The sequence below is a fragment of the Aythya ferina genome (assembly GCF_964211825.1).
Source record: "Aythya ferina genome assembly, chromosome: 5".
Classification (NCBI taxonomy): Eukaryota; Metazoa; Chordata; class Aves; order Anseriformes; family Anatidae; genus Aythya; species Aythya ferina.
The window spans coordinates 33,705,547-33,730,092 of record NC_140301.1 but is presented as its reverse complement, the minus strand read 5'-3'; the positions used below and the strand labels follow the sequence as shown (position 1 = coordinate 33,730,092).

General features: G+C 37.6%; 1 protein-coding gene across 4 annotated transcripts in view; it reads left to right on the top strand.

Moving 5' to 3' along the window:
* The window catches only part of CKAP5 (cytoskeleton associated protein 5), a 46,391-nt gene that overhangs the window by 8,560 nt on the left and 13,285 nt on the right, over positions 1-24,546 (top strand). For 2 of the 4 annotated variants that reach the window (XM_084519701.1, XM_084519702.1), the window contains exons 3-29: positions 193-386; positions 1,523-1,729; positions 3,818-3,989; positions 4,913-5,045; positions 5,329-5,432; positions 5,835-5,948; positions 6,175-6,279; positions 9,157-9,246; positions 9,384-9,548; positions 10,355-10,483; positions 10,920-11,102; positions 11,999-12,112; positions 13,269-13,379; positions 14,603-14,695; positions 14,985-15,170; positions 15,636-15,730; positions 16,379-16,436; positions 16,521-16,646; positions 17,000-17,136; positions 17,304-17,478; positions 18,017-18,130; positions 20,014-20,142; positions 20,789-20,983; positions 21,338-21,473; positions 22,982-23,070; positions 23,866-23,976; positions 24,270-24,395. In XM_084519701.1, coding sequence (XP_084375827.1) covers positions 193-386; positions 1,523-1,729; positions 3,818-3,989; positions 4,913-5,045; positions 5,329-5,432; positions 5,835-5,948; positions 6,175-6,279; positions 9,157-9,246; positions 9,384-9,548; positions 10,355-10,483; positions 10,920-11,102; positions 11,999-12,112; positions 13,269-13,379; positions 14,603-14,695; positions 14,985-15,170; positions 15,636-15,730; positions 16,379-16,436; positions 16,521-16,646; positions 17,000-17,136; positions 17,304-17,478; positions 18,017-18,130; positions 20,014-20,142; positions 20,789-20,983; positions 21,338-21,473; positions 22,982-23,070; positions 23,866-23,976; positions 24,270-24,395 — 3,591 coding nt within the window. The remainder of the gene's footprint in view (positions 1-192; positions 387-1,522; positions 1,730-3,817; positions 3,990-4,912; positions 5,046-5,328; positions 5,433-5,834; positions 5,949-6,174; positions 6,280-9,156; positions 9,247-9,383; positions 9,549-10,354; positions 10,484-10,919; positions 11,103-11,998; positions 12,113-13,268; positions 13,380-14,602; positions 14,696-14,984; positions 15,171-15,635; positions 15,731-16,378; positions 16,437-16,520; positions 16,647-16,999; positions 17,137-17,303; positions 17,479-18,016; positions 18,131-20,013; positions 20,143-20,788; positions 20,984-21,337; positions 21,474-22,981; positions 23,071-23,865; positions 23,977-24,269; positions 24,396-24,546) is intronic. The other 2 variants (XM_084519703.1, XM_084519704.1) reach the window with 2 other exon arrangements.

Below are 24,546 nucleotides of genomic sequence, written 5' to 3'. Positions count from 1 at the left end.
TCTAGCCAGATCACTGTTGACAGGAAAACAGTGTTTTGTCCTGTTGCATGTTATTCATGTAGTCATTGAAGATACATCCTGAGGATGCTAGCTTACTGAGCACACCTTCAACTATGATTGAAGTACTTTGCAAGACTGGTGAGTTAAGGTTTGTACTAGCACAATACTTATGCATTTGACTTTTGTTTCCAGCTGTGGAAAGCCAGATTAAATGGCTATGAAGAAGCCCTTAAGCTCTTCCAGAAGATAGATGATGAGAAGAGTCCTGAATGGTCCAAGTATCTTGGATTGATAAAGAAATTTGTGACAGACTCCAATGCAGTGGCTCAGTTGAAAGGACTGGAAGCAGCACTTGCCTATGTTGAAAATGCTCACGTAGCAGGGAAGTAAGTAGCCTTTGCTTGCTATCAGTAGGCTGTTAGGAGTTTCATGTGCCTCTCTGAGAGTCTGCAGGTGAATTTTGTGGTGGCCATTAATAACTCTGGTATTTACTGTTGAGATCAGGATTAGCTTTCAGATCTAGAAAGCTTGCTGAATGGCAGGCTTTCCTTGTAGATGGTCTCCATGTGCATGTTAATGTGTCACAAGTTGCTTACATAATGCCATATGATAACAATGTTCAAAGGAACTATTCAAGAGTAATACAGATTTCTGAAGTGGCAGAGAATCTGTAAATTGGTGATATGGATGTTGTGAATTGGAATCCCTGTTATTTTTTTTTAATTATTTTATTAAAAAAAAAAAAGTGTGTATATGCAGGGAGGCTCTTTCCTGGGTGATATTCCTATAATTTAACCATTATGTTTATGTGGAGTTGCATCTAGCTTAACTGGTCTGAATCTGCATAGCTGCCAATTTCTTCACAGGACGTTTGTTAGTATTTCTTGGCTGTCAAGCCCCTGAAATAGCCTGTGCTCCTGGGGGTGAAATTAAAAATCCTAATGCACCTGATCAGTGTTTTGGTCCACTGGCTTTAAGTGACCTGATAAAATGAATAAAAAAAAGTATCTTTAACAAATGCATAAATCCAAACCATAGATCAAAAATCTAACAGCTTTTCCAAGCCCCTTAACTTACAAGTGGTGTAAATGAAACAATTTCATTACAAAGCGTGTCGGCAGCTTTGAAATAATCCCAACAAATTAATTTCTATTTATTCTCCAGTGCAGTATGTTAACAGTAATATATGCAATTTCAGGAGATAACATTCAGTTACGGACCAGAACTAATGTGTATTAATAAATATACTTCTGAGAAAATGTCTTGTATTCGCTGTTTGGTGTAGCCTACTATTAGGAACATGCAGAATAGCACTCAGTCTGCAGGAGTTCTCTTGATTAAACGAGAGGTTAAAATCATCTCTTACAGAAGGTTATTACCTTTTGAAGTTAGTTTAGAATTTAGTCCCTATTGTATGAGGACTTACTGAGTTCTAATCCATATTTCTGATGTTGTGTGTGCTTTTTCCTGTGGATAACAATGGAGGACACCTGATTCACCTAAACATTCTTCCTTCTTCCAGGACAACAGGAGAAGTAGCTTCTGGAGTTGTAAATAAAGTGTTCAATCAGCCAAAAGCCAGAGCGAAGGAGCTGGGTGTAGATATATGTCTAATGTATATAGAAATAGAGAAAGGGGAGGCAGTACAAGAAGAGTTACTGAAGGGTCTGGATAACAAAAACCCGAAAATCATAGTAGCATGTATAGAGACACTGAGGAAAGCACTAAGGTAAGCTTTTAGTTTGGGGACTTTCTTATTCTGTGTGTTGTGTGTTTTTTTTTTTTTTTTTTTTTTTTCTGTGTGTGCATTTTCTTTCCTTCCCCTAGCTCCAGTAGAATGTGGAGACACTTCAGTGTTTTTAACAGGCTAAAAAGACTTGTTGAATAGGATGTATCTATACTGGCATTTTATGGCAACAACAGTTGTTAGAGCATCATGGGATTTGTTAGATGTGAGGGATCTCTTTGTTGTACAAGCCTCATCAGGATCACTTTGGTTAATGGTAACTGTTTGCCAAACTTCCTTTTTCACAATGGACCTCTGAAAGAGAAGGGCAGGATTAGCGTGTCTTGTTCCAGACAGTGCTGCTTCTCTTCTGAATTCTGAAAAACAGCAAAGGGAAAACTAAAATGTATTTGTTTCTATTTAAAAAAAAAAAAAAAAAGTTTTTCTCACTGATATGAACCCTGTTGACTACATTGTGTATTTTCAAAAGAGAAAGATCACTGCAGCTTAAATGTGTTTTGAATCAGAATTACGTCAATTTCCACTGTCCATATAACAGTATCTTCATTGAAAAATAAAAGATGTTCATACTTACAAAAAAAACAAATTTAATCTTGAAACCAACTACCCAGTCTTAAAAGTGGAGCATCTTTGTTTGTTCACCTTCAAATGTATTTTCTGATTTTGAAGATTGAGTGAAAAATACTGTTTTTAATCAAATTCTTCTATGTTGGGTGTGTATGTACCCAATCGGTAGTGAATTATTTAAAAAAAGAAACATAATATTGGTCAGAATAACTATTTTTTGTCAGAAAAAAGGCAATCTGAAAACACAAATACAGATATTTTATATGTTTTTTTATTATGTTTGAAATGGCAAGATCAAATTAGTTCATGGAGCCTTATTAACTTCTCCTTTAAAGTTGTCTTCTGCTTTCATAGAGTTTCTGCATTGATAGCAAGATTTGTGTTGTACCTAGTTTAGCTTTTGGTGTTTTTTATCTTGTGTTAAAGCTTCTGCTTTTCTTCTTGTGTTATACGAATCAGATAAGAACGTGAGAAGTTGAGGTGGCCTATTGTTGTATAGCCACTTTTCCTCATACACCCTTTTAGTTTTTCTGTATCACCCATTTGTTCTTAGTTTGCATTTAAGTTGCATTAATTCCAAGATCAGAGCCTGTTTTGCATGTTTTATTACTTCATATTTCTAGCAGTAGAATTTTTAGAACTTAAGGATGCAAGTTTCAGTACTTGAGCAGACGTTTTTACTAGACTAGCTTTCTCATGAAAAATTTGGCTGAAAAGAAGCAGAAGAAAATGTGATTAGAAAGTTTAATTTAGAGTTCTCAAGGAAGAGAAATGGTTCTGAATCAATATTTTATTGCTTCTGAAGTAATCTAGATATGCTTTAAGAACCTAAGCAGTTTACTATAAGTATCAAAAGGAAACTTGTGTTTTCATTCAACAGTGATTGAAAAATGAAGTGTTGTGTGTTAAATCCAACAACATGTAGAATCTGCTGACAGGAGAGAGTGAGTGGCTGGGGAAAATTGTGTCCTTTCAGTAGCACGTATTTCAACACATGTATTTTCTGTGAAGATGACCCAGGCTTACTATAATTATCTGATCCAACAAGTAGCAAAATGACTAATGCTTTTACTGCAGTTTGCCTCCAAGGATAGACAAAGGAGATTCTATTCTGATTTAAAAAAAAAAAAAAAAAGTAGGTCATACAAATTTCAGTTTAAGGACGCTTTTTTTCTTTTTTTTTTCCCTCTTCTGGCAAGGGGACAGATTTAGGCAGTGGATTGGAGTAAATGCTTTGAAGTAATTTCAGAAGAGGCCTGATTTTGGTAATTCCAATCTGGTTGTTGAGAGTAATTATGTTAGGACAAATATTTTTTTAAATTGTGCAGCAACTGAGTAGTGTCACCAAAAAAAAAAAATGGTTTCAGTAAATGTCAGAATCCCTAGTGTATGTACTAGGTGCATATCATAGATTTTGTTTTAAATATTTTTTTTATTTTTTTTGTGGCTCACTCCTTGGTTCCTACTTGGACTCTGATGCTATTCCATGTTTTTAATTTTCAGTGAATTTGGTTCAAAAATAATCTCATTGAAGCCAATCATTAAAGTGTTGCCAAAACTATTCGAGTCTCGTGAAAAGGCTGTTCGAGATGAAGCCAAACTCCTTGCTGTGGAGATCTACCGTTGGATACGGGATGCACTGAGACCTCCGTTGCAGAACATAAATTCTGTTCAGGTAGGCAGAATGTAGTCTTGTATCCACACATTTGAGAAAACACTTCTACACGTGCATGTGCTCGCCCTCCCTGATCCTGTGGTGTTGGTCATCCTTAAAGGTCAAAACTGGAGCTTTCATTAACGAGGCATTATTTTTAGCTTCCTGTTTAGTGCCTCTTTGTTTGAAAAGACAGGACAACATTTTGTTGTTTGTACTGAAACTGAGGAGGAGATTTGGAAAAGTAAAACGGCTTGTCTTGGGGATCTAACCCAAGGGCAAGTAATTTCCTGCATAAAGGACTCCTGCACTGAAAGTGTTCAGGTCCACAATTTTTCCGCTCAATTTTCTTGTGTGATTGCTGTACTTTGGGAAGTGGCATCGCATTAGGACAGATAACTATGCTATTGGAGATGGAACAGTCCATTACTTGAAAACTTTATAAATTATTAATGAATCTTTCTCTACTACCCACTTGTATTAATTGTGTTCGGGTAGAAAGCAGTAACTTCCTGGAGCAAGGTATAATTTTTGTTTGTTTTTTTCAACTGTCTCGTCATACGTATCAGCGTGTTATGTTTCATCTTCATTTTACTATCTGAGAACAGCATGGATTTAACAAGGATCTTCCTCCGTGCTCAGCCATTCTTATTTTAAACCTTCTACGGAGGCTGCACAACATTCTGACTGTTCTACAGTTTGTTCTTATGCAAATGCTTTGCATTTTTGTTGATGATGTTGTGTTATGTTACTATACTTACTCAAAAGCTTCTGAACAGTGAGTGTGAACAGCGAGTCACTTTGTTGGTGGCAGGAAAAGGAACTTAAAAGATAGCAACGTCTTGGATTTGAGATGGGAACATTCTGTTGCTTTCTGTGAAGGGTGTCTTGTCTGTGGTATGTACAAAATATCTCGGATATGATGATTCTTTTCCCTTTGGCAGCTAAAAGAACTGGAAGAAGAGTGGGTCAAAGTGTCAGCAGCTGCTCCTAAGCAAACCAGGTTCCTGCGTTCCCAACAGGAGCTGAAAGCAAAATTTGAGCAGCAGCAGGCAGTTGGAGGAGATGGAGACGGAGGTAAATTACTTACGCTTTTTAGTGGAGTGCAGAGATTATCACTGATACACTATTTGTTAACAAATACTTCAGTCACAAAGGTTCCTTTATTCAAGCTGGTGCAAAACAAGTGGAATGCACAATAAAATGTGACTGGGGTAAGAACTTTATATGAGAGAGTATCTGTCCTTTGAAACAGCAAAATCACAAGTGTTGATACTGTTTTTTAAATGAGCCTTAGGCAGTAGTGTAGCTGACATTTCACTTGTCACTATGCTTACGTTTTTCTCATTTCTGGTTGCAGGAGATGATGATGGGGAAGAGGTGGTACCGCAAGTAGATGCATATGAGTTGCTTGAAGCTGTAGAAATTCTTTCCAAGCTTCCCAAAGACTTCTATGAGAAAATAGTAAGCAGAAACTTTAACACTAATACTACCCGTTAATTCCATGGCACATGGTGCTAATGAATCTAAAGATGGACTAGTATTTTGCGATGTAAGCTATACTGCTACTTGAATGGATAGTAGCAGACTAGTGTAAGCAAAATATAGACTATCGTAAGTAAATATAAATTTCTTCTTTATTTTTACCAGCAAGAAAGCTGTAATTTTAAGGCACTGAGGTAATCATCCTGGGAAAGTACTGTATTTAATGTTTCACTGCAGTTATTGATGTTAAGCTGTAGGGAAACTTTTTTAACAAGTTTTGACTTTCTCAGAATAGAGTTAAGCTTTAAAGTCTATCGCTTTTGCTAATTATGCTTCTCTAGAACTGTTTGCATTTATAAACCAATGTGACTTGCTCTGCAGGAAGCGAAAAAGTGGCAGGAGAGGAAAGAAGCTCTAGAAGCTGTTGAACTGCTGGTGAAAAATCCCAAATTGGAATCAGGAGACTATGCAGACTTGGTGAAAGTTCTCAAAAAGGTAATAAATAAGACCCAGTGTGTACATACAGTTTAATATTTTTTAATAAAGGTTCTTTGTATTAAAGTTTAGAAGTTCTAATTGAGGTAATGCTCAGGAGTAGAAACTTCTTCAGTTATTCGCACCACTGTTACAACTTACCTGTAGCACGTTAGCTGTATTAAGAAATCTTTCCAAGTCTCTGAAACTTGGAGTTTTCAACCTGTCATTGCTTTTTGCTCTCCAGGTTGTTGGAAAGGATACAAATGTTATGTTAGTTGCTTTGGCTGCCAAATGCCTTGCTGGACTAGCTACTGGCCTCCGAAAGAAATTTGGACAATATGCAGGACATGTAAGTAAGAGTATGTACTTCTTTTTCTGTTTTTCTTTGCTGGACACCAGGAAATATCTTGGGTTTATTTATCTGTTTAGTGTTTTGCTTGTCAAGGGCTGGTATTTATCAGAGAGATTTTGTACTGTTATGAATACCTACCTACCCCTTGATGGAGCAAGAAGTGAAGTGCCTGCCAGGGTGTCTTGCAGCTTAAGGTCTCAAAGGTTCTTGCTTATTAACATGGAACAATATAAAGCTTGTTGTTGCAATGAATCTTGTTTGCTACAATAACTGTGATTTATCTGCCATGAGATGAACTTTATTTACAGTACCCCATCCTGGAGGTACACCCACAGAAACGCATTTGTGGCTCGCAGTGGAAAAAGAGCACTTCTGAGCCTGAATTCTACACAGCTGCTCCATCGTGTATAGTTGGCTTTTTTTTTTTTTTTTTTTGGTTTATTTCTTGTTTTGTTACCTGCTTTAGATAGCCAAATTGCTGAGACTTCAGTATCAAAATGTTCTGGTGATCTAGATTAATCTCTACTCTGCTCTCCTTTGCTACTCTTGTCTCATGAACAGCTAACATCAGGGGAGCTTAACCAATCTTTGGAAATAAAGGCAGCTTTAATTGCTGGTATCTCACTTGTTTCTTAAGTCACTGTTGCATTGTTCGTTAAGTTAATCACCTTTAATTTTATCTTCTAACAAGTCAAAGGGAGCTGGGGGTAGAGCTTGAGACCAAGAGAAATGTGTCTGGCTGCTGTTAGAATTAAATTTTGTGAGGAGTTGTGAATGTTTCTGGAGTAATGAGATTTGGTGACTTTAAGTCTCCTGAACTGTGAACAAAAGTTTGGGCAAAGACAATTTCATTCTGAAAGCTGTAGGTAGTTGTAAGTAACAGTCTTACACCTGTTTATGCTTGATGTGTATTTTAAAGGTATTTTAAATATTAACTCTGCAGCTCCTCACAGCTGTGGAGTTAATATTGGGGAGAAAAATAAGCTTCTAAAATAAAGGTATAGCTCCATTCAAGCAGCTAAGCAAGCTGCATTGAGATGTAGATATTTTTTTTTAAGTACCATAATGACAGCTCTGAATTGCATCATCTCAGCACCTGTTCTACAAGTTGATTCGGTTTGTGTGCTGGACTGATTTACTGGCGTGCTAGATGTAGGCTTTTCCTGAGAGCAGTTTTTTTAAGTCTTGGGAAACAAAGTTATTGCTAGAAACGTTGCTAGATGTAGTATAAATTCCACTAGTTAAATATAGGACTCTAATGTCCAACTCTGTGGGACTTGAAACAAAGGAGCAATGAAATTAAGCACAGAACCATACTACTCATTATAGTTGAGTGCATGATGACCTTCTTCATCTTTGACTGCCTTTGAAGCCCTAGACTGATCGTTTTTCCCCACACACAGACCTCCTTTCTCCCTCTTCCCCCCACATCACCACTATCTTCTCTCTCTCTTTTTTCTCTTACACATAGGGTATAGCTTCTAACTTTCACGTTTAAAAAAAAAAAAGTGCACCCTCTAGCTGTCAGCATTTACTAAAACAGATTTAATGATTCAGTATCCTTCCTATGAGAAGGTTCTATGGTCTTAAATATTTTCAGGGATGGGACATCCACAATTTCTCGGGGTCTCACCACCATCATAGTAAAGAATTTGTTCCTAATATCTCATCTAAACCTACCCTTTTTTTTTAGTTTAAATCCATTACCCCTTATCCTATCGCTATACTCCCTGAGAAAGAGTCTCTTCCCCAGCTTTCCTGTAGGCCCCCTTTTGGTACTGGAAAGCTGCAATAAGGACTCTCCAGAGCTTTCTCATCTCCAGGCTGAACAAGCCCAACTCCCTCAGCCTGTCTTCACAGGAGACATGCTCCAGCCCCTAGATCGTCTTCATGGCCCTCCTCTGGACTTGTTCTGATATACCTGTGATATGTCTGGTCACAGTGCGTTGAGATTTTGTGGTCCACTTTTGAGTAGAAAGTGGTAGTTGTGGAAAACCTATTTTGTATCATGTAAGAGCTTATATCCTCTATGTAATCAGCTTCTAAACTATCAACTGTTATGTTTACAAAACCTTTGAAGTAGCTTGCTTTCCACAGGTAAAAGCTCTGCATGTCTGTAGTTTAATGGTAGAAGTTCTTGTTACAGTACCAACTGTGTAGGTTATAGAGACCATAGTTAAGTGGAGGTGCTTGTATTACTGGCACGTGAGTGTGCCAGCTGATCTCTTTCAGCACTGGCTGACTGAGCAGCTGTATTGGGTATAAAATGCTGCGAAATTCCTACGTGACATGGTTTAGTGACAGGTATGCTTTTTCAAGTTGTTACATCCAAAAACACCACTGTAGGGACGGTGCAGGTGTATTGCTCTAGGAAAGATTCAGGCTTTAGAATGTAGCCGTGCCAGCTGTGAGTCAAATGAGAGCATTGTACAGAGCTGTGCTGAATGCTGTGAGGAAGCTGGGAAAGAGGGAACAGGTTATATACCTTCCTGGATTCCTACAGGATGAGAGCACAGTACTCTGCTGTGTAACCGTTTGATTTCTATTCAATTTCTTTGTGTCCCAGACCAGTCAATCCAGAATATTTATCTGTAATTATGTGAACTTGTACATCTGCCTTTTGTTTAGGGTTTTTGAACAATTTCTCATAGCAAAGCTATATTTGAAAAAAGATGGACTAGAAAGAATTTAATGTTAGAGACAGCTAGAATAAACTAGTTCATATTGTTGTTGTATGGCCTTGAGGGGCAGTAGTGATTCTGATTTGTGTTATTGGTTTCTTTGTGCAAAATCAGGGAGCAGACTATCAGGCTTTATATATAATTACACTAGTGAAGAATGGATTGACTTTTTTCCTTTTTCTCTCTTCTATAGGTTGTTCCAACAATCTTGGAGAAGTTTAAAGAGAAGAAACCTCAGGTAGTGCAGGCATTACAGGAGGCCATTGATGCAATCTTTCTTACGGTAAGTAAAAGACTGACAATTGGTGCTCCCCCCCAAAAAACAAACAAACTGCTGTTGTCTTAGATTTGATCTCTAGTACTTACTTGCTTTTTTCTTCCTTTACTGAAAATTAATGACTTATTTATCAAACATTGTAGACCACATTGCAGAACATAAGCGAAGATATTTTGGCAGTGATGGACAACAAAAATCCAACAATCAAGCAGCAAACATCCCTTTTCATTGCAAGAAGCTTCCGTCACTGCACGCCTTCTACTCTGCCAAAGAGCCTGTTAAAACCCTTCTGTGCTGCACTTCTCAAGGTAAAACAGGAGGAATTGTTAATTCTCTGGTACTGAAGTACTGTTAAGAAGCATTGGGTTGTTTGGGAAAAAGACTTATGGTACAGCAGAGACTGAGAGAGCTTGTGTGCTATGTGGCCATCAGAGTGAGTCTTGACTGTTGAACTCTAAGATGACTGTCAGTCATGGGAATAGTTTACTCTCCTCATCCTTAGCTGTCTCTAAAACAGAAGACTCACCTAGTTTGTAATAGTTAAGATAGTGATGTGTAAGTATTAAACTGCTGGGCACTGCTACTTGCCTCTTGCAGATTATCTGTAGCAAGCTTTTATTGGAATGCTAAAAAAGAACTGTCATTAATTCATAGACTACAAGTACGCTAGACCATTTACCAGTGTAAAAAAAAAAAAAAAAAAATGATGTATGGGTTTTTTTCCACTATGAAGTAACCCTTTCCTTCTTGGAAGCTTCCCTGGCTTCAAAAATGAAGATTTGAAAAGGATTGCAGGACTTCAAACTTTTTGTAAACTTTCATGGTATTGCAATATCTCTTAAAGCCTAAATATTTACCACCTTCTTGTTCTCTGAAAGATGTAATGATGGGAAGCTAGCTGTGTTTAAGAAACAGTAGAATTGATCAGTACATGGGAAAAAATAAGTGGAAAAATAACTTTTTTCTTTCCACCATGGAAAGAATATTAAGGATTATTCCGTAGTAGCTGTAGGCTTTTAAAAAAGGTGGGGAGGGATTGATACAGAATGTGGATTTAAAATTTTGTTTAGATGTGAGCTGCAAGTTGCGTTATGTGCACTGTATTTCTCTGCAGCATATCAACGATTCGGCCCCCGAAGTAAGAGATGCTGGTTTTGAAGCATTAGGCACTGCCTTGAAAGTGGCTGGAGAGAAAGCTGTGAATCCTTTTCTAGCAGATGTGGACAAACTAAAGCTTGATCGTGTGAGTTTATTGTAACTGCTGTAAAAATGCTTTATCTATCCATTTAAGATCTATTTTAAGCTAGAGAAGACTAAAGAGGATGCTTGAGCTGCTGATTTGAAACAGATTTTTGAATTTAGTTATTTATTATTTGTTTTTTTTTACTTAGAAGTTACCGATGCAGCAGGGAGTCTGAGTATCTTTTTATTTCTTGCTAAGTATCATGTATCCTTTCTTTAACTTTCAGTACCTAAACTGTATTGATATGCTGTCAGTGCACCTTTTCATTCTTAGATACAGTATCTGTTTGGTTTAAAGACCTGTGGAGTGGCATGTCTTTTTTTTTTTTGTTTTGCTTGGTTCTGTAATGGTTTTTGTTTGGACACTGTACATCTAGTAGTGGTAGCTGAACAGCTTTTTTTTTTTTTTTTTTTTTTTTTTTTTAACCATTTGGCAGATTAAAGAGTGTGCTGAGAAGGTAGAACTGGTTTATGGTAAAAAGACAGGAGGAGCTGCTGAGAAAAAGGAAAGCAAACCTGTTGCTGGAAAGACCCCTGCTCTTTCAGGGACTGCTGCTGATAAAGAAACAAAAGATGCAGCAGCCAAACCAGGACCACTGAAAAAAGCACCTGCTGCGAAGGTAAGAGATTTTCAAGAGGTTGTTGATAAATGTATTTGTCTGTGATTGTATAGACATATGTTGAAGTTGAAAGGTGGACTGTTGAACATCTCCTTCCAGTGAAGAATCACTGTGACGAAAATGTCCTTGTGTAGGAGTTGGGGAGCCTAATAACAAAAGGAATCTGGGACTTTCTGATCAAGTACCTGCTGAAATCTCAGGGCTTTTTATCATACTAAACATAAGCAACAAACTTTATACCAAATTTTAATAATGAAATAATAGTAGACCACTGGAGGCAATCGGGTGAGCCTCATATGTGCTTTGTGGTGGCGTAGTAATATTTGGCTCTTTTTATAAATAGCAAGGTTACTACTGAAATGTTGTGTTCTCTTAAGTGTTTGTTATCGTAAGTAACTTAAACCATTAGCCTGTATTATTTTAAAACGGTTATTTGGATTTTAAGAATTGATTTAAGCATCCCAATAGATATTTCTAGTGCTGTACTTCTCCAGGTGGGAATCCTGGGAGTGAATAGTAGAATAGATTGTATTTTTTTTTTTTTAGTATTTATTAATACTCTAACATCAGTTTTCCAGGCTGCCAGTCACAGATTTAATATCTAATCTGTATCTATAGGAAAATGCAGGGATGAGTTCACGAGTTCCTGAACCTTCACAAATGCATACATTCTTTCCCTTTTCATCTGTCTTGCATGTCCCTGTACTGTACCTGGTCAGAAAGCAATGTATGACCTAAATAAGCTGTAACATTGCCTGTAACAGTTATGGTAACAGATTGTCTTCTAAATGCATCTTCTGACATCAGAATGTATAGATGTGGAAAACCAGCAATTCATTTGGAGTCTGAGTCAGAGACCTGTTTGGTCTTGGCTAACTTGCTTGTTTCCTTTCTAGCCTGGGGGCCCACCCAAGAAAGGCAAGCCAGCTGCAGCTGCGGGTATGGGAGGTGCTGGGGCTAAAGGCAAGAAGGCTCCCGAGACCAAAGAGATATTTGAATCAGAGCTCTCAGTAAGTATCCCCCTATTCTCTGAAATACAAAGTGCTTTATGCAAGTAGTTGATCAGTTCTGCAGCTACTAAAATTATTTTCACAGAAGTTGGGGTATTTTTGTTGGACAAGGAAAAGCAGTGCACTCAAATAAATGGAAGTCATAACCAGTAAAATGGATGTTTGATATATTCTGGTAAATTCACACTTGTTCTACAGGCTGTTGTTGGTATCAGGTTGTGTAAGACAGTAAATACTAAATCATGCTAATATCATGAGGGATGTTATGTTGCCTCTGAACTAGGAACAGATAAAGGCAGAGATAGAAACACTTTTAATGTAACTGCATATGTGATTTGCTGCAGGGGTACTAACTCAAATTTATTCTATATTATTCATAGTAAGTTGAGTCAGGAAAATGTTTAAATTTTGCGTGTTAATTGAGCCACTCATATAGTTTATAGATATGGGTTAGACACTGTTTCTACTTTTCCTAGAAAAACTTTTCTACTGTATCGTCTTGGTAGATTACCTCATTCCCCTCATCTGTGGGTAAAACATTAGTAAAGCTATAAAGGTCTGATTTACTGCTTTACTAGATCTACGGGCAAGGTTTTTGGATTGTCAGTTATCTTTATGGTGTTAAGTACTATTACTTTCTATTATACCCTGTTTACATTATACAACACAAAATAAGGATACAGTTCTTGAGGGTAATGCAGACACCAGTGAAACAAGGGAATTTTATCTTGTTTCACATACTAAACTTGACTCATTTTGCTAAAATGGATACATAAGATGTATTCTACCATTTGCCTTTATCAACCCTCAGTTTGTTGCTATGAACGTTTACCCACGCTTCCATTGAAATTACCCTCAAAAGTTTAGTTTACTTTTACTGTAGCTACCTGCTGTCATTTTTGACTGCTTATACTTCTCAGGGATTATTCTTCTGTTGCAGTATGACTTAACAGCCTCCCAAATTCATAAGGCCCCTAAACTGTATCCCATACAAAATATTTCAGTCTACAACAGAACTTATGATATGGTGACTTGCATTTTGTAAATGCACTGCAGGGCAGGGGTCATTCCAGCATATTATCTGCCCTTAAGGCTGCAGCCTGCTGTATCGTGGGATCCTGCAGGGTATGTTAACCTTGTTCTGTTCTGACTGCAGATAGAAGTATGTGAAGAGAAAGCTGCTGCCGTCCTTCCAGCTTCTTGTATCCAACAGTTGGACAGTGGTAATTGGAAAGAGAGGCTTGCCTGCATGGAGGAGTTTCAGAAGGTGAGTTTGCAGCAGTTGATAGGAGGAGAGGTGAAGAAGGAGAAAGCAAAAAATGTAATTTCTTCAGCTTTTTAGGCCTGGTAGTTCTTATAAAAAGGCATAGCAGAGTCGTGATATGTCAGCACAGTAGTTCTTCAGATAGATTAAACAATGTTTGCAAAAGATAAGTGGTTTGTTTTAAACTAGTTATTAATCTATAACTATAGCACAGTAAGTGTCTAAGTTTTTAATGTAGATATGCTTTTGTCAAAAGTACTTGTATGTGTATTGAGGATGCATACAGGTATCTTTAAAATACTATGCAATTCTAAAGCTTAGTGTCAAAGATAGCTAGGCTTAAGCAAAGGTTTGCAATTATTTTGGCAAAAACACTTGCAAGTACCTGTTGACTGAATGTTAAGCAGCAATTGATTAATAAACGTAATAATGATGGAAATAAAATTTCAGTTGGCAAATAGCTGATGTTTGAAGCCTATGATGACATCAGCCTAAATAGCTGGCAGTGAATACTTTGTGTAGTTGCAAATAAGCGTGATGTCACATACAACTAGAACAGGAAGCCTGGCTATTGTATAATACCGTAAGATCATTGAGAGATCACGTTCAAAAAGCCATCAATTGCAGATGTACAAATAGTTCATAACACTGCACCGTAGTTGCTCTTGCATTTTAATATTTTAGTTGAAAAGGTCACTAACTGAAATCAGAAACAGTGACTGGCTGCACTGAAATGCTGCTGCAGAAGCCAGAGTAGTTTTACTCAAATGTAAAGATATTATGGTTTCATTGGAAGGTGTTTATTCTCTCTTTTTTTGAATGGATGAGTCTAACAACAACTACAGCTAATTTAGGTTATGTTCAAGCTTAATCTGCTTTCTAGTCAGGCCACTTATTAAGTGTTAAATTCCCAGGGCTGGAATGGCCAATAGGTGCTTCTAAGTACGCTTTTTAAAGAATATACAAAGTGTAGCAATATGAATACTGTCACTTAAATAGCTTTGCACATGTAAAATGGACTACGTGTGGAAATGGGCCTTGTGGTAAGGCTGTTCAGGTCGATTGTTATGTTCAGAGCTTCTGCAACTTAGTCCAATGTTAAGAAAGTTACAGGACAGTTGAGGTAACTTCACTTGTGTGGGTGTTTTGTTAGGTGTTTTTGTTGTTGTTGTTGTTGTTTTTGCACTGTTCATGATGGACTGGCTAACTTAATATTTATCCTTTAGGCTGTTGAGCTCATGGAAAGAAGTGAAATGCCTTGCCAAGCTCTAGTAAGAATGCTGGCCAAGAAACCTGGTTGGAAGGAAACAAACTTTCAGGTAATACATTTTATTTACATTAACTAACAGTAATGGACTGTTAGTTACTGTGAATTGCCTTTCTAACTAACTGAAAGGCCCTAGCTGCATGTACATCACTGATGACAATCTTAGTACATATATAAAGCTGCTGAGCTTTATATATATGTAGTACATATGTACTATGTATAATATATCGTTTAAATATAATTATAAAATTATATAATATTATATAGTTATAACTATAATTTTTAAAAGGTCTTAAAACATGAAAACATGAGTGACTTCCTTGCTGTTATGAACGTTGCAGGTGATGCAGATGAAGCTGCATATAGTTGCATTGATTGCACAGAAAGGAAACTTCTCCAAAACTTCAGCACAGGTTGTGCTAGATGGTCTCGTAGACAAGGTTGGTGATGTGAAATGTGGGAGTAATGCAAAAGAAGCCATGACAGCAATAGCTGAGGCATGTCAGTTGCCATGGACTGCTGAGCAGGTGAGTGAATAGTAAAGGTATTCTTCCAGTAAAGGCAGAAATACTATGTGGGATATTTTCAGTCGGAGGAATAACTCCTAAATCTTTGATTTATTTATTTTGTGTTTTCTGGAATTAATTTGCTTTCAAGGTATCTCTTGAGGTAGCAGTTAAATAAACCTTAATTCAAAAGAGGTAATAGCAAGGTACTGACTTACTTGTTGAGATATTGTCAAAACAGTTAAACTTGCATAGCACAGGTAATCTCCAGCTGCCTTTTAGTACTTCTGTAACCTCTGGGTCACTTCAGCTGCAATCATATTATGCTGTAGTGACACAACAAGTTCTGGCTTGCTTATTATGCTAGCTGTTTTGGTTTATTTGCCCTGGCCTGTTTTTTTCTTTGCAGGTATTTTAACTCATTTGTTGCAGTGCTTAGTCACCTGGCTTGTCAATGAAAATTCACATTTAACTCTTCTGTTCCAGGTTGTGGCTACGGCTTTCTCTCAAAAGAATCCTAAAAACCAGTCAGAAACCTTGAACTGGCTCTCAAACGCGATCAAAGAGTTTGGCTTTTCTGGGTATGTCTTTTAAGTAAATTGGCAAGAGCAACTTGAATGAAACTATTTCTTATATTGGACTGAGAATCTGTTCATCCTAATAAGTGCAAATGCACTGAACTTTTGTTCCCTCATCTGTAATGCTGGCTATATCAGTTGCCTTTCCAGCTCTATATGTGTAAATAAAAGCATCTAACTTCAGTAATAAGATACAATCCTTTATCACTACTCCATTCTCACTGGATGATCCTGAGACAGGTCAACAAAAGAGTACCTTTTATTATGCACCTGTATATCAGGTGCTTAAATGATACTGGACTTATCCTTTGGGATTTGAGTCCTAGCAGTTGTGTGGGTGTCATAGTTTAAGAAAATGTACAGCTGTAATAAATGCAGTCTTTGATGTAAAATATCCTAGGTTTACTGTACTGACATTCTTATTAGGTTATTTCCAAAACCTGTCTATTTCAGTATCTTTTTAAATAGCTACCATCTGCATTGTACCCGGGATATTATACTGTGCAAATATTTTCTGCTTCTAAGTCATTTGTATGTATCTGGTTTATTCTCATTGCATTATTTTAATCTGTAGCATGTTGTGATGATTTTGTTTCTCATTGGTGTTTGCTGTGTTGCGTTTTACTCACGGGAGCATCTTTTTCCCCACAGACTGAATGTCAAAGCTTTCATCAGTAACGTGAAGACAGCTCTTGCTGCAACTAACCCAGTAAGTAAATTTACAATTTTAATACTGACTTTTTTTTTTGGTCCTTAATTGGAAGACTGAGTGCTTTTATCATCTTTCTGACAGGCTGTAAGGACTTCTGCCATTACCCTGCTGGGAGTCATGTACCTTTATGTGGGGCCTCCTTTGCGAATGTTTTTTGAAGATGAGAAGCCCGCCCTTCTCTCCCAGATAGATGCAGAATTTGAAAAGGTATGAAGTCTAGCACTCTTAATAACAAGTACCATTAAAACTAAAACTACTTGGAAACTTCAGTAGTTGGAATGTGTAGTAAAACTGTGGTCTAACCTGTGTTTTTGTAAATGAATCAAACTTCTGAAGATAACCTGCCAAAGCAGCTGCAAACACACAGTGAGTAGCTTGGTCAATAGTCTATTTTTTTTATCCTATGACAGAATTAAAAAGCTTCTGGTTTTGGGGGTATCATTATGTTCTAGAAGTCTGTTACACTGAGATAGCATATTTGGGTCATGCAACAGTCTCCGTTTTTCATGTCAAATGAAAAACTCTAAAATAGCAATTTCTGTCTTTTGTGTTGCTTCCAGATGCAAGGGCAGACAGCACCAGCCCCAACTCGTGGCATTTCCAGGCACAGCGGAGGCAGTGGGGATGATGGTGAGGAAGAGGAACAGGAGGATGTTGGGAATGATGTTGTGGATCTCTTGCCAAGAACAGATATTGGGTACGTTAGGGTTCTACAGCTTGAAGGCATATTTGCCCTGCAATTCAAAGCTTGCTATTTCTAAGCACTTCATAAGCAGATATCTGTGTTGTTAAAGTGCTAAATTACTAAAAAAACATGTAGCAAAGAAAATGGGCTTTTTACTACTTTTTTTTTTTCTCTTACAGTGATAAGATCACAGCTGAGCTAGTGTCTAAGATTGGGGATAAAAACTGGAAGATCCGAAAGGAAGGTCTAGATGAAGTGACGAGCATAATTAATGATGCTAAGTTCATACAGCCCAACATAGGAGAACTTCCAGCTGCTTTGAAGAGTCGTCTCAATGACTCCAATAAAATCTTGGTATGTTATTTGAAATCCTATTTCAACTATTTACAGCATAGAACTACAGACAAGCTATTTCTGAACCTTGCTTATGGTTCACATCTATTAATAATGTCATGAAATGAAGAGTTTGAAACCAGTGAACAGCGTATTTACAGATTATGTGCTTTCCCATTCTTACAAACATTTGTCTTTGCAGATTTTTATAATGTCTTTGGAGAAAAAAAAAAGTCAAAAAGGGGGAAAGTTTACCTCTGTACTCAGAGTAATGTAAGCAAACTCGAAAAAAAAAAAAGTTGCATTGCTTTACTTGTGGCAAAAAATAAGTCTCTTGTTTCAAACATTTTTTTGCTGAACTTGATTGGAATTTACTTAATATAGAAATAACTTTTGCCTGTTTGTGTGATGAATTTGAGGTCTGGAAAGGATATAGTTGAGTAGGCATTCTAAAGTAAAAGCCTAGCTAAACAGCAGTGTTGCTTTCCCCATATGACTTGGAGTTTTGTGCAGGTGCTTGTGACTGTAGTTTATTCCAAGCCTTTCTGTTTATGTGCAGGTGCAACAGACGCTGAGCATTCTTCAGCAGCTAGCAACAGCAATGGGCCCCAATATCAAGCAGCATGTGAAAAACCTGGGCATTCCTGTCATTACAGTCCTTGGAGACAGTAAGGTAGGACACTCGAGACCTCTTTCCTTTTTGCCTTTCACTGTCTAAGCTATGTCTGAGAATAACTATATAGGCTATAGTATTTAGCCTTGCTTTTGAGACACAGATGGTAATTTGTAAGCTAATGAAGAAGTTTTAAAGTCGTGGTGCTGTTGGACTTTTCTTGGGGCGTGGTTCTTTCTTAAATGACAGCTTATTATCAAAATAACAATTTCTACCTTGTTATATATTCTGAGATATATTTTACTGCTTGTGAATAAATGCAGTCAAAGTTGTGCTTCAACTTTAAATGAAACAAAATGACTGTATGTAGATGTACTTTTGATGCTGAAAATATACCACTTGACCAAACAAACCTGATTAGCTTTTAAAGTTGCTTGTTAGTACTCTTCTTTTCGTGTATCAATGTGGATTCCAGTGTACCTTGTCTAGTTATGTAGGAGACCTTTGAACTGGAGGTAGAAACATGTCACTGATGACCAACACCAAAGCTTGTATAATGTTAGTGTGGAGCTTGTCAAGATACAGTGTCAAAATCAAAGCTAGGACCATGGGAAAGCTATTTTGAGGAGTTAGGGAAAGGAGGCTTGGTACGATGCCAATGTCTTGTGCCAGAATTCACAGGCAATTATCAGAGATGGTGTACTTCTGATGTTTCTACTCTGCATGTGAGTAGGGAAAAAGAACAGAAAATAGGCGACCAGCCTGAAGCTGAAAGTCCTAATAGCAACAGAAGCTATCACTTCAAAAGCTTCCAAAGATGTGTGTCAGAACTAGATTCCTACCAAAATACTTTGCTGTTGGTAGTGCCCATAGGAGAAAGGCTCTTGACACAGTCTGCATTTCTGTGCAGAAGAATGGTCTTGCCAGTACCTCCCCCAAGCTCAATTTTGAGCCGAATTGCCAGGAGATTAGAGCAACTCTGCTGGAGGCCAACGCTTACTCAGCATAGACTCAGCAAGCACCTTCTAATCCTCCACAAGCATATAGGATTCTTTCCCTCCCTTGCTTGAAGAAAGCTGATTGTCACTCTCTAGGAAAAGGAAACTGCTCCTCTGTCTCAGTGTTACGGATCTTCCTGCTTGTAAGGAGCCTATATATCTGAAAGCAAGAGAAAACAGTTTACAAGTTGTGATGTTCATGCATCTACTAATGAAAAATCAAAATGTGTTTTAGTCTGCTAACAAGCTATCCTGAAATTTAAAGTACAACGTGCGCGTATTGATGTATGCCAACATGCATTAGCACATTAATGCTCAATGTGTCTGTATCCTTGGTACTGGCAGTGTATGCATAGGTGCTTCTCTTATTTTACTGAAGGGGCAAAAATTCTAAATTACTGTGCACGTTACTCCTATTTATATAAGACTTGCACCTTTTGGTTGTTTGATGATGTTCTAAAGTAGTCTGAAGATGGAAAATGAGTAAGAGTAGAGGGCTCCCCTATTCCTGGTTCGACTTCTGCTCACATGTATCCTAAATAACAGTGCCCTGCAACTAATAACAGGTTCTATAACCCACTTGCCCTGATTTATGAACATGCTACATCTATCTTTACAATTAGGTAAATCATTAACCTTATTCTTTAGCTAGGAAACTAAGCTAAAGGAGACTCCCAAACTCTCATCAATGAATGGTAGCAAGTTCAGAGTGCTTCTAAAGATGCCTTTTGTCCTTTTTTACTAAACTACTACTAAAAAATGATAAATTAGTATGATGCAATTTGTTCATTTCTGCATCTCATAGCATTACTAAAATTAGGTTCTTCTGAATATTAGGTTTCTCGAGCAGTGAAGAGAAGGTTTCAAAGCCTATAACCTAGAATCTTCTGTTGTAATCTTCTGAGCCTTCTTTAGAATTATTCTTCTTAAATCTTTTTGTTACAGAATAATGTTCGTGCTGCTGCGTTAGCAACTGTGAATGCCTGGGCTGAACAAACAGGAATGAAGGAGTGGTTGGAAGGTGAAGATCTATCTGAGGAACTCAAAAAAGAAAATCCGTTCCTAAGACAAGAGGTAGGCTTCTGCTAAGTAAACATCTCCACATGTGCATGTAATCAAGATAACCTTACTTACAAAGGAATATGTTCAATTAAGCAGACTGACATTGCATAATACGACCGTTACATGGGTAAACAAGTAACTCTGTTCTTACTGACAAAATGTCAAACTTCACAAGGCTGATGAGCTGTCACCCCTGCATGTTAGCCGTAATTCAGATTTCATTGCCTCCCAAATGGAAAGTTTGCCTGTTTTGATTACCCTTTTGTTTTTCTTCTAATTAACCCTATGGTGATGAAGACCTGAACTGAACTGGAGGCATTAATAAATTGAAGTGAATGAAGTGCAACTTACTGATCAGCTGTGCTAGCTGAAATTACAATGCTTTTTTTCAAAAGGAAGAAACAACTCAAGCAGTCTTAGCTAACCAGGCTCCAAATTTTAAATTAGCTGCATATTGACATACTGTACTCATTTTTTTTAAACTGCTGATATTAAAGTTCACGTTAAGAATGTTTGTCTGAACAAATGTTGTAGGGCTTTGTTCTTTTTGTGTGTGGAGATGTGAAACACTTCTACAACTGAGCTGCTCTTTGGCTTATGCTAGGTGTTCCAAATAGCAGCAAGCACTTCCCTAGAAACTTTTTATTCTTTCTTTCAGCTGCTTGGTTGGTTAGCTGAAAAGTTGCCTACCCTCCGTGCTGTTCCTTCTGACCTGCTTTTGTGTGTGCCTCACCTCTACTCCTGTCTTGAAGATCGAAATGGGGATGTGCGTAAAAAGGCACAGGATGCCTTGCCGTTCTTTATGATGCATCTTGGATTTGAGAAGATGGCAAAAGCCACCAGCAAGCTGAAGGTATTGTTGTCACTAAGATTAGATAATGTGACCTTGAATAGTGGATATTAACAAGTCACACTCACAATCTCATGACTTGATGTCTTCGGTCATTAAAAGCCTGTCTTCAGTCCCTTTGAGTTCAATGCAAATAGCATCAGGATTGCTAGTTCACGTTTCCTATAGGTCCTGCAGAAAGAAGCTAACGGATGACATGTGCTTTACCTCAGAACAGAAATATCTGAAAATATAATGTTTTAAGATAAGCATCGTGGAAGATGCTAACTAGAGAGTAGTACTGTTTGCCTTGTCTGTAGCATGTATTAGCATTGTAAAACTTCCATGTCCATTATTTTTTCCCCCTCTGTTCTCTAGCCAACTTCCAAAGACCAGGTACTGGCCATGCTTGAGAAAGCCAAGGCCAACATGCCAGCCAAACCAGCTCCTGCTGCTAAAGCATCTTCCAGAGTGGGTGGGGGAGCAGCTCCAGCCAAATTCCAACCTGCATCAGGTAACCTCTCGAGTTTTGGGAAATGAGCAATAGAAGGGTGGGTTTTCCTTCCTTTAAGTAAATTTATTGGGTTAAATAGCACTTTGAAGTTTGATTATATTTTTTGAGAGCATAGGTTCAGTAAAATTGATTCTCTAATTGATTTTCCCAGCTTGGGACTACATAAAAAGGAGTTTTATTTGCATGATCTGAGCATTGGAATTAGTGGATAAGCTTACAATTACTGTATTAAGTTTGAGATAGTAGGTCAGTCATCTGCAGGGAAGAGCTTTTGGCTATATATGGATATTACTAACTGCGGTATGCCATTGTAGAGTTTGTTGTAGACATTCTTTTTAGATTGATAAGCAAGTTGTTTTGAAGGTAACTTTCGGAAATACTCTTTACACAAAGTCTGTGGTCTGGACTATTACTAAAAACATGGTTTCATAGGTCCAAAGACAAGGGTGTCAGTGGAATATTAACCTGGAAATCTGTTTTAATATTATGTACCTGTATCTAAAGAAACAGAACAACACTAAAAAAAAAAAAGTCTGAACTTTTGAACAACAACAAAAAAAAAGTTAAAATCTTGGTCCTTCTCAATTTCTAAATTAACTTCTATTGATTTAGTACTATGCATTTCTGAAAGAGTATCCTTGCAGAGAATGACTTGATTACGCTTGCATTTACTCAAACTTCTTCAGTGCATGCAGGCAAATTAATAGTCTTATGTATCTGTTTCACAGAGCTTAAGTTTTGAGGTTTCCAGGGAACCTTTTTGTCAAGACCACTTAACAGGAGAAGGAATTTCAGCGTAGTTAGAGTTGCAAACAGCTTTGTGCTTCAGTCAGTTGTGCCTGCGGTTCTGGTCAGGGTTCTGGTCAGTCATGCAGTTGATTTGACTTTCATTGTAGGAGGGTGTGGGGTTTCTTCTTGTTTTCGTTTTGTTTGCTTGTTTTTAAAATCGTTCCATACAACTGTCTGCGAGCTTCTCTTTGAAAATATCTGTGGTATCGAAAATAAAAAATGGCTTAATTGTTATGCTAAAATCAATTACCAAAAAATTCTGTGACAACACTTAAAAATTATCTGGATGATCTGTCCAGTGTAGTTTACTGTGGGGCTACTGGAATGCTTGTGCTGACACAAGGGAGAGGGTGACAGGATTGGGTTACAGGGGATTAGAAGAAGCAGTCCTGCATTATCTCCTTCTTAGGGTCAGCTTGCCTGCTCAAACTGAGGACAGCTACAGCTTCGGACATGAGCACACACAGTACATCTGCATGCATGTTTTTAAACCTATTTTGATAATGACAAATTTGACATAGTATGATTTTAATTGAGAACTTTGTACGCTAACATGCAATAGAAGGAATTTCTTTTACACATTTGAAGTCCTCAGATGTCAGTGTGACAAAGGCATTATTATCTTCATCAACATTTTTTCTTCTCTGCTAAGGACAGAAAACCAGCACTGACCTAAAATAGACTTGCGTGTAGTTTGAAATGGTCTGTTGTTTTTCCAGCTTTTGCTGAAGATTCAGGGTCCAACACCATGGAATCCAAGCCTGATCCCAAAAAAGCCAAAGCAGGAGGTGCCTCCTCTAAAGCTAAGGTATGCTGATTGCATTTTGTATGAAATCGGTTCAATTAAGTTAGTAGATGTAGTTTGTTAACGTATTATAAGTTTAAAAAAAAAGAGTATAGCCCTTGCTAGGGACTGCATTTACTAAGAATTATTGTGATTGTCTGATTTCTGAAATTGTTCCCATATCATCTACTTCATCACTATTTTTTTTGTTATTAACTGTTGAATTAGTCTGTTGGTACAAATGCAGTTTTGTGAACAGCTTACTCCATGTTCTGAATATGCTTGATGTCCTTGGTTTCATGCAATTGAGAACTCACTATTTCTATTGCAGTTCCAACATTATACTTGGTACAGTAGTTTTGAGCCCATGTATTGGAAGAAATTAATCTCTCCTTTACAGTAGGGTGCATAAAATGCACTCTCACACAGGAGAAGGAAGATGCTTAAATGCATAGTAATAGCCTCAGCTGTGGCTTACATTTGAATTGTGGTTAGGTGTTTCTGCTTTGTTACAGTAATTTTTCTGCTATTAATTTTTAAACGCAACAAAAAGAAAACCTGTTCTACAGTCCTGTTGCCTCCTTTGTTGAAAGTAATGCTGTAATGAGATCAGTTTTGATACAGGTCCAGATTTATGACAGAAAAGAATGAATCAAACTTTGAAGGATATTATAGGCTTGCCTAGGTTAATACGTTCATCTGTCAAAACTCTGATGCCAGAATTAATGCCTCTGCTGTGAACTCATAGGAATTTTGGAATAGTAGCTCTAGTGAGTAAATCTTTCTAACAACAAAGCCTTTTTTGTGGCTTATTTACAGCAGTCAGATGTTAATAGCACTATGTCCAAGGGCAATACCAGCCTGTCCAAAACTAATACAAGCCTCAGCAAAGGCAATACCAGTCTGGCAAAGAACAAATCTGTCAAACAGGTACCACGTTGGGTTTTAGGGATGTGTGTGGGTGACTAGTGCACTGGTTGAGTGACATGTCATATTTCACGGAGTACTATTGCGCACATTGTCATGGGTATTGCTTCCACAGCAGCAGAGCACGTACTTCTAAAATTCTAATCAATGTTACTCTTCTAGTTTCTCTCTGGCTCTTGTACACCTTGGCAGCATGAGGTTGGCTGGTATCTAACGCTTGCAATTGCTTGCCTAAGGCATGTATGTGTCTTGCATTGCCTCTTAAAACCTTGTGTTTGTGTTGTGTTTTTTTTCAGGGTGTACAGGGGAAGAAAGTATTAAGTAAGCCTACTTTGAAGGAAGATGATGATAAATCGGGTCCTATTTTTATCATAGTCCCAAATGGGAAAGAACAGAGAATGAAAGATGAGAAAGGTCTGAAGGTGAGGAAAAAAAAAATGGATGTATTCACCTGTTTTGAAGTAGTATAACCTTATACCTTCCTTTTTGTTCTGGTACTTAGTTAAACATGCTAGGGCATGAAAGTACTAGGCTCTGTCCATCCTTTGGATTGATTTTTCTACTGCCTGGTTG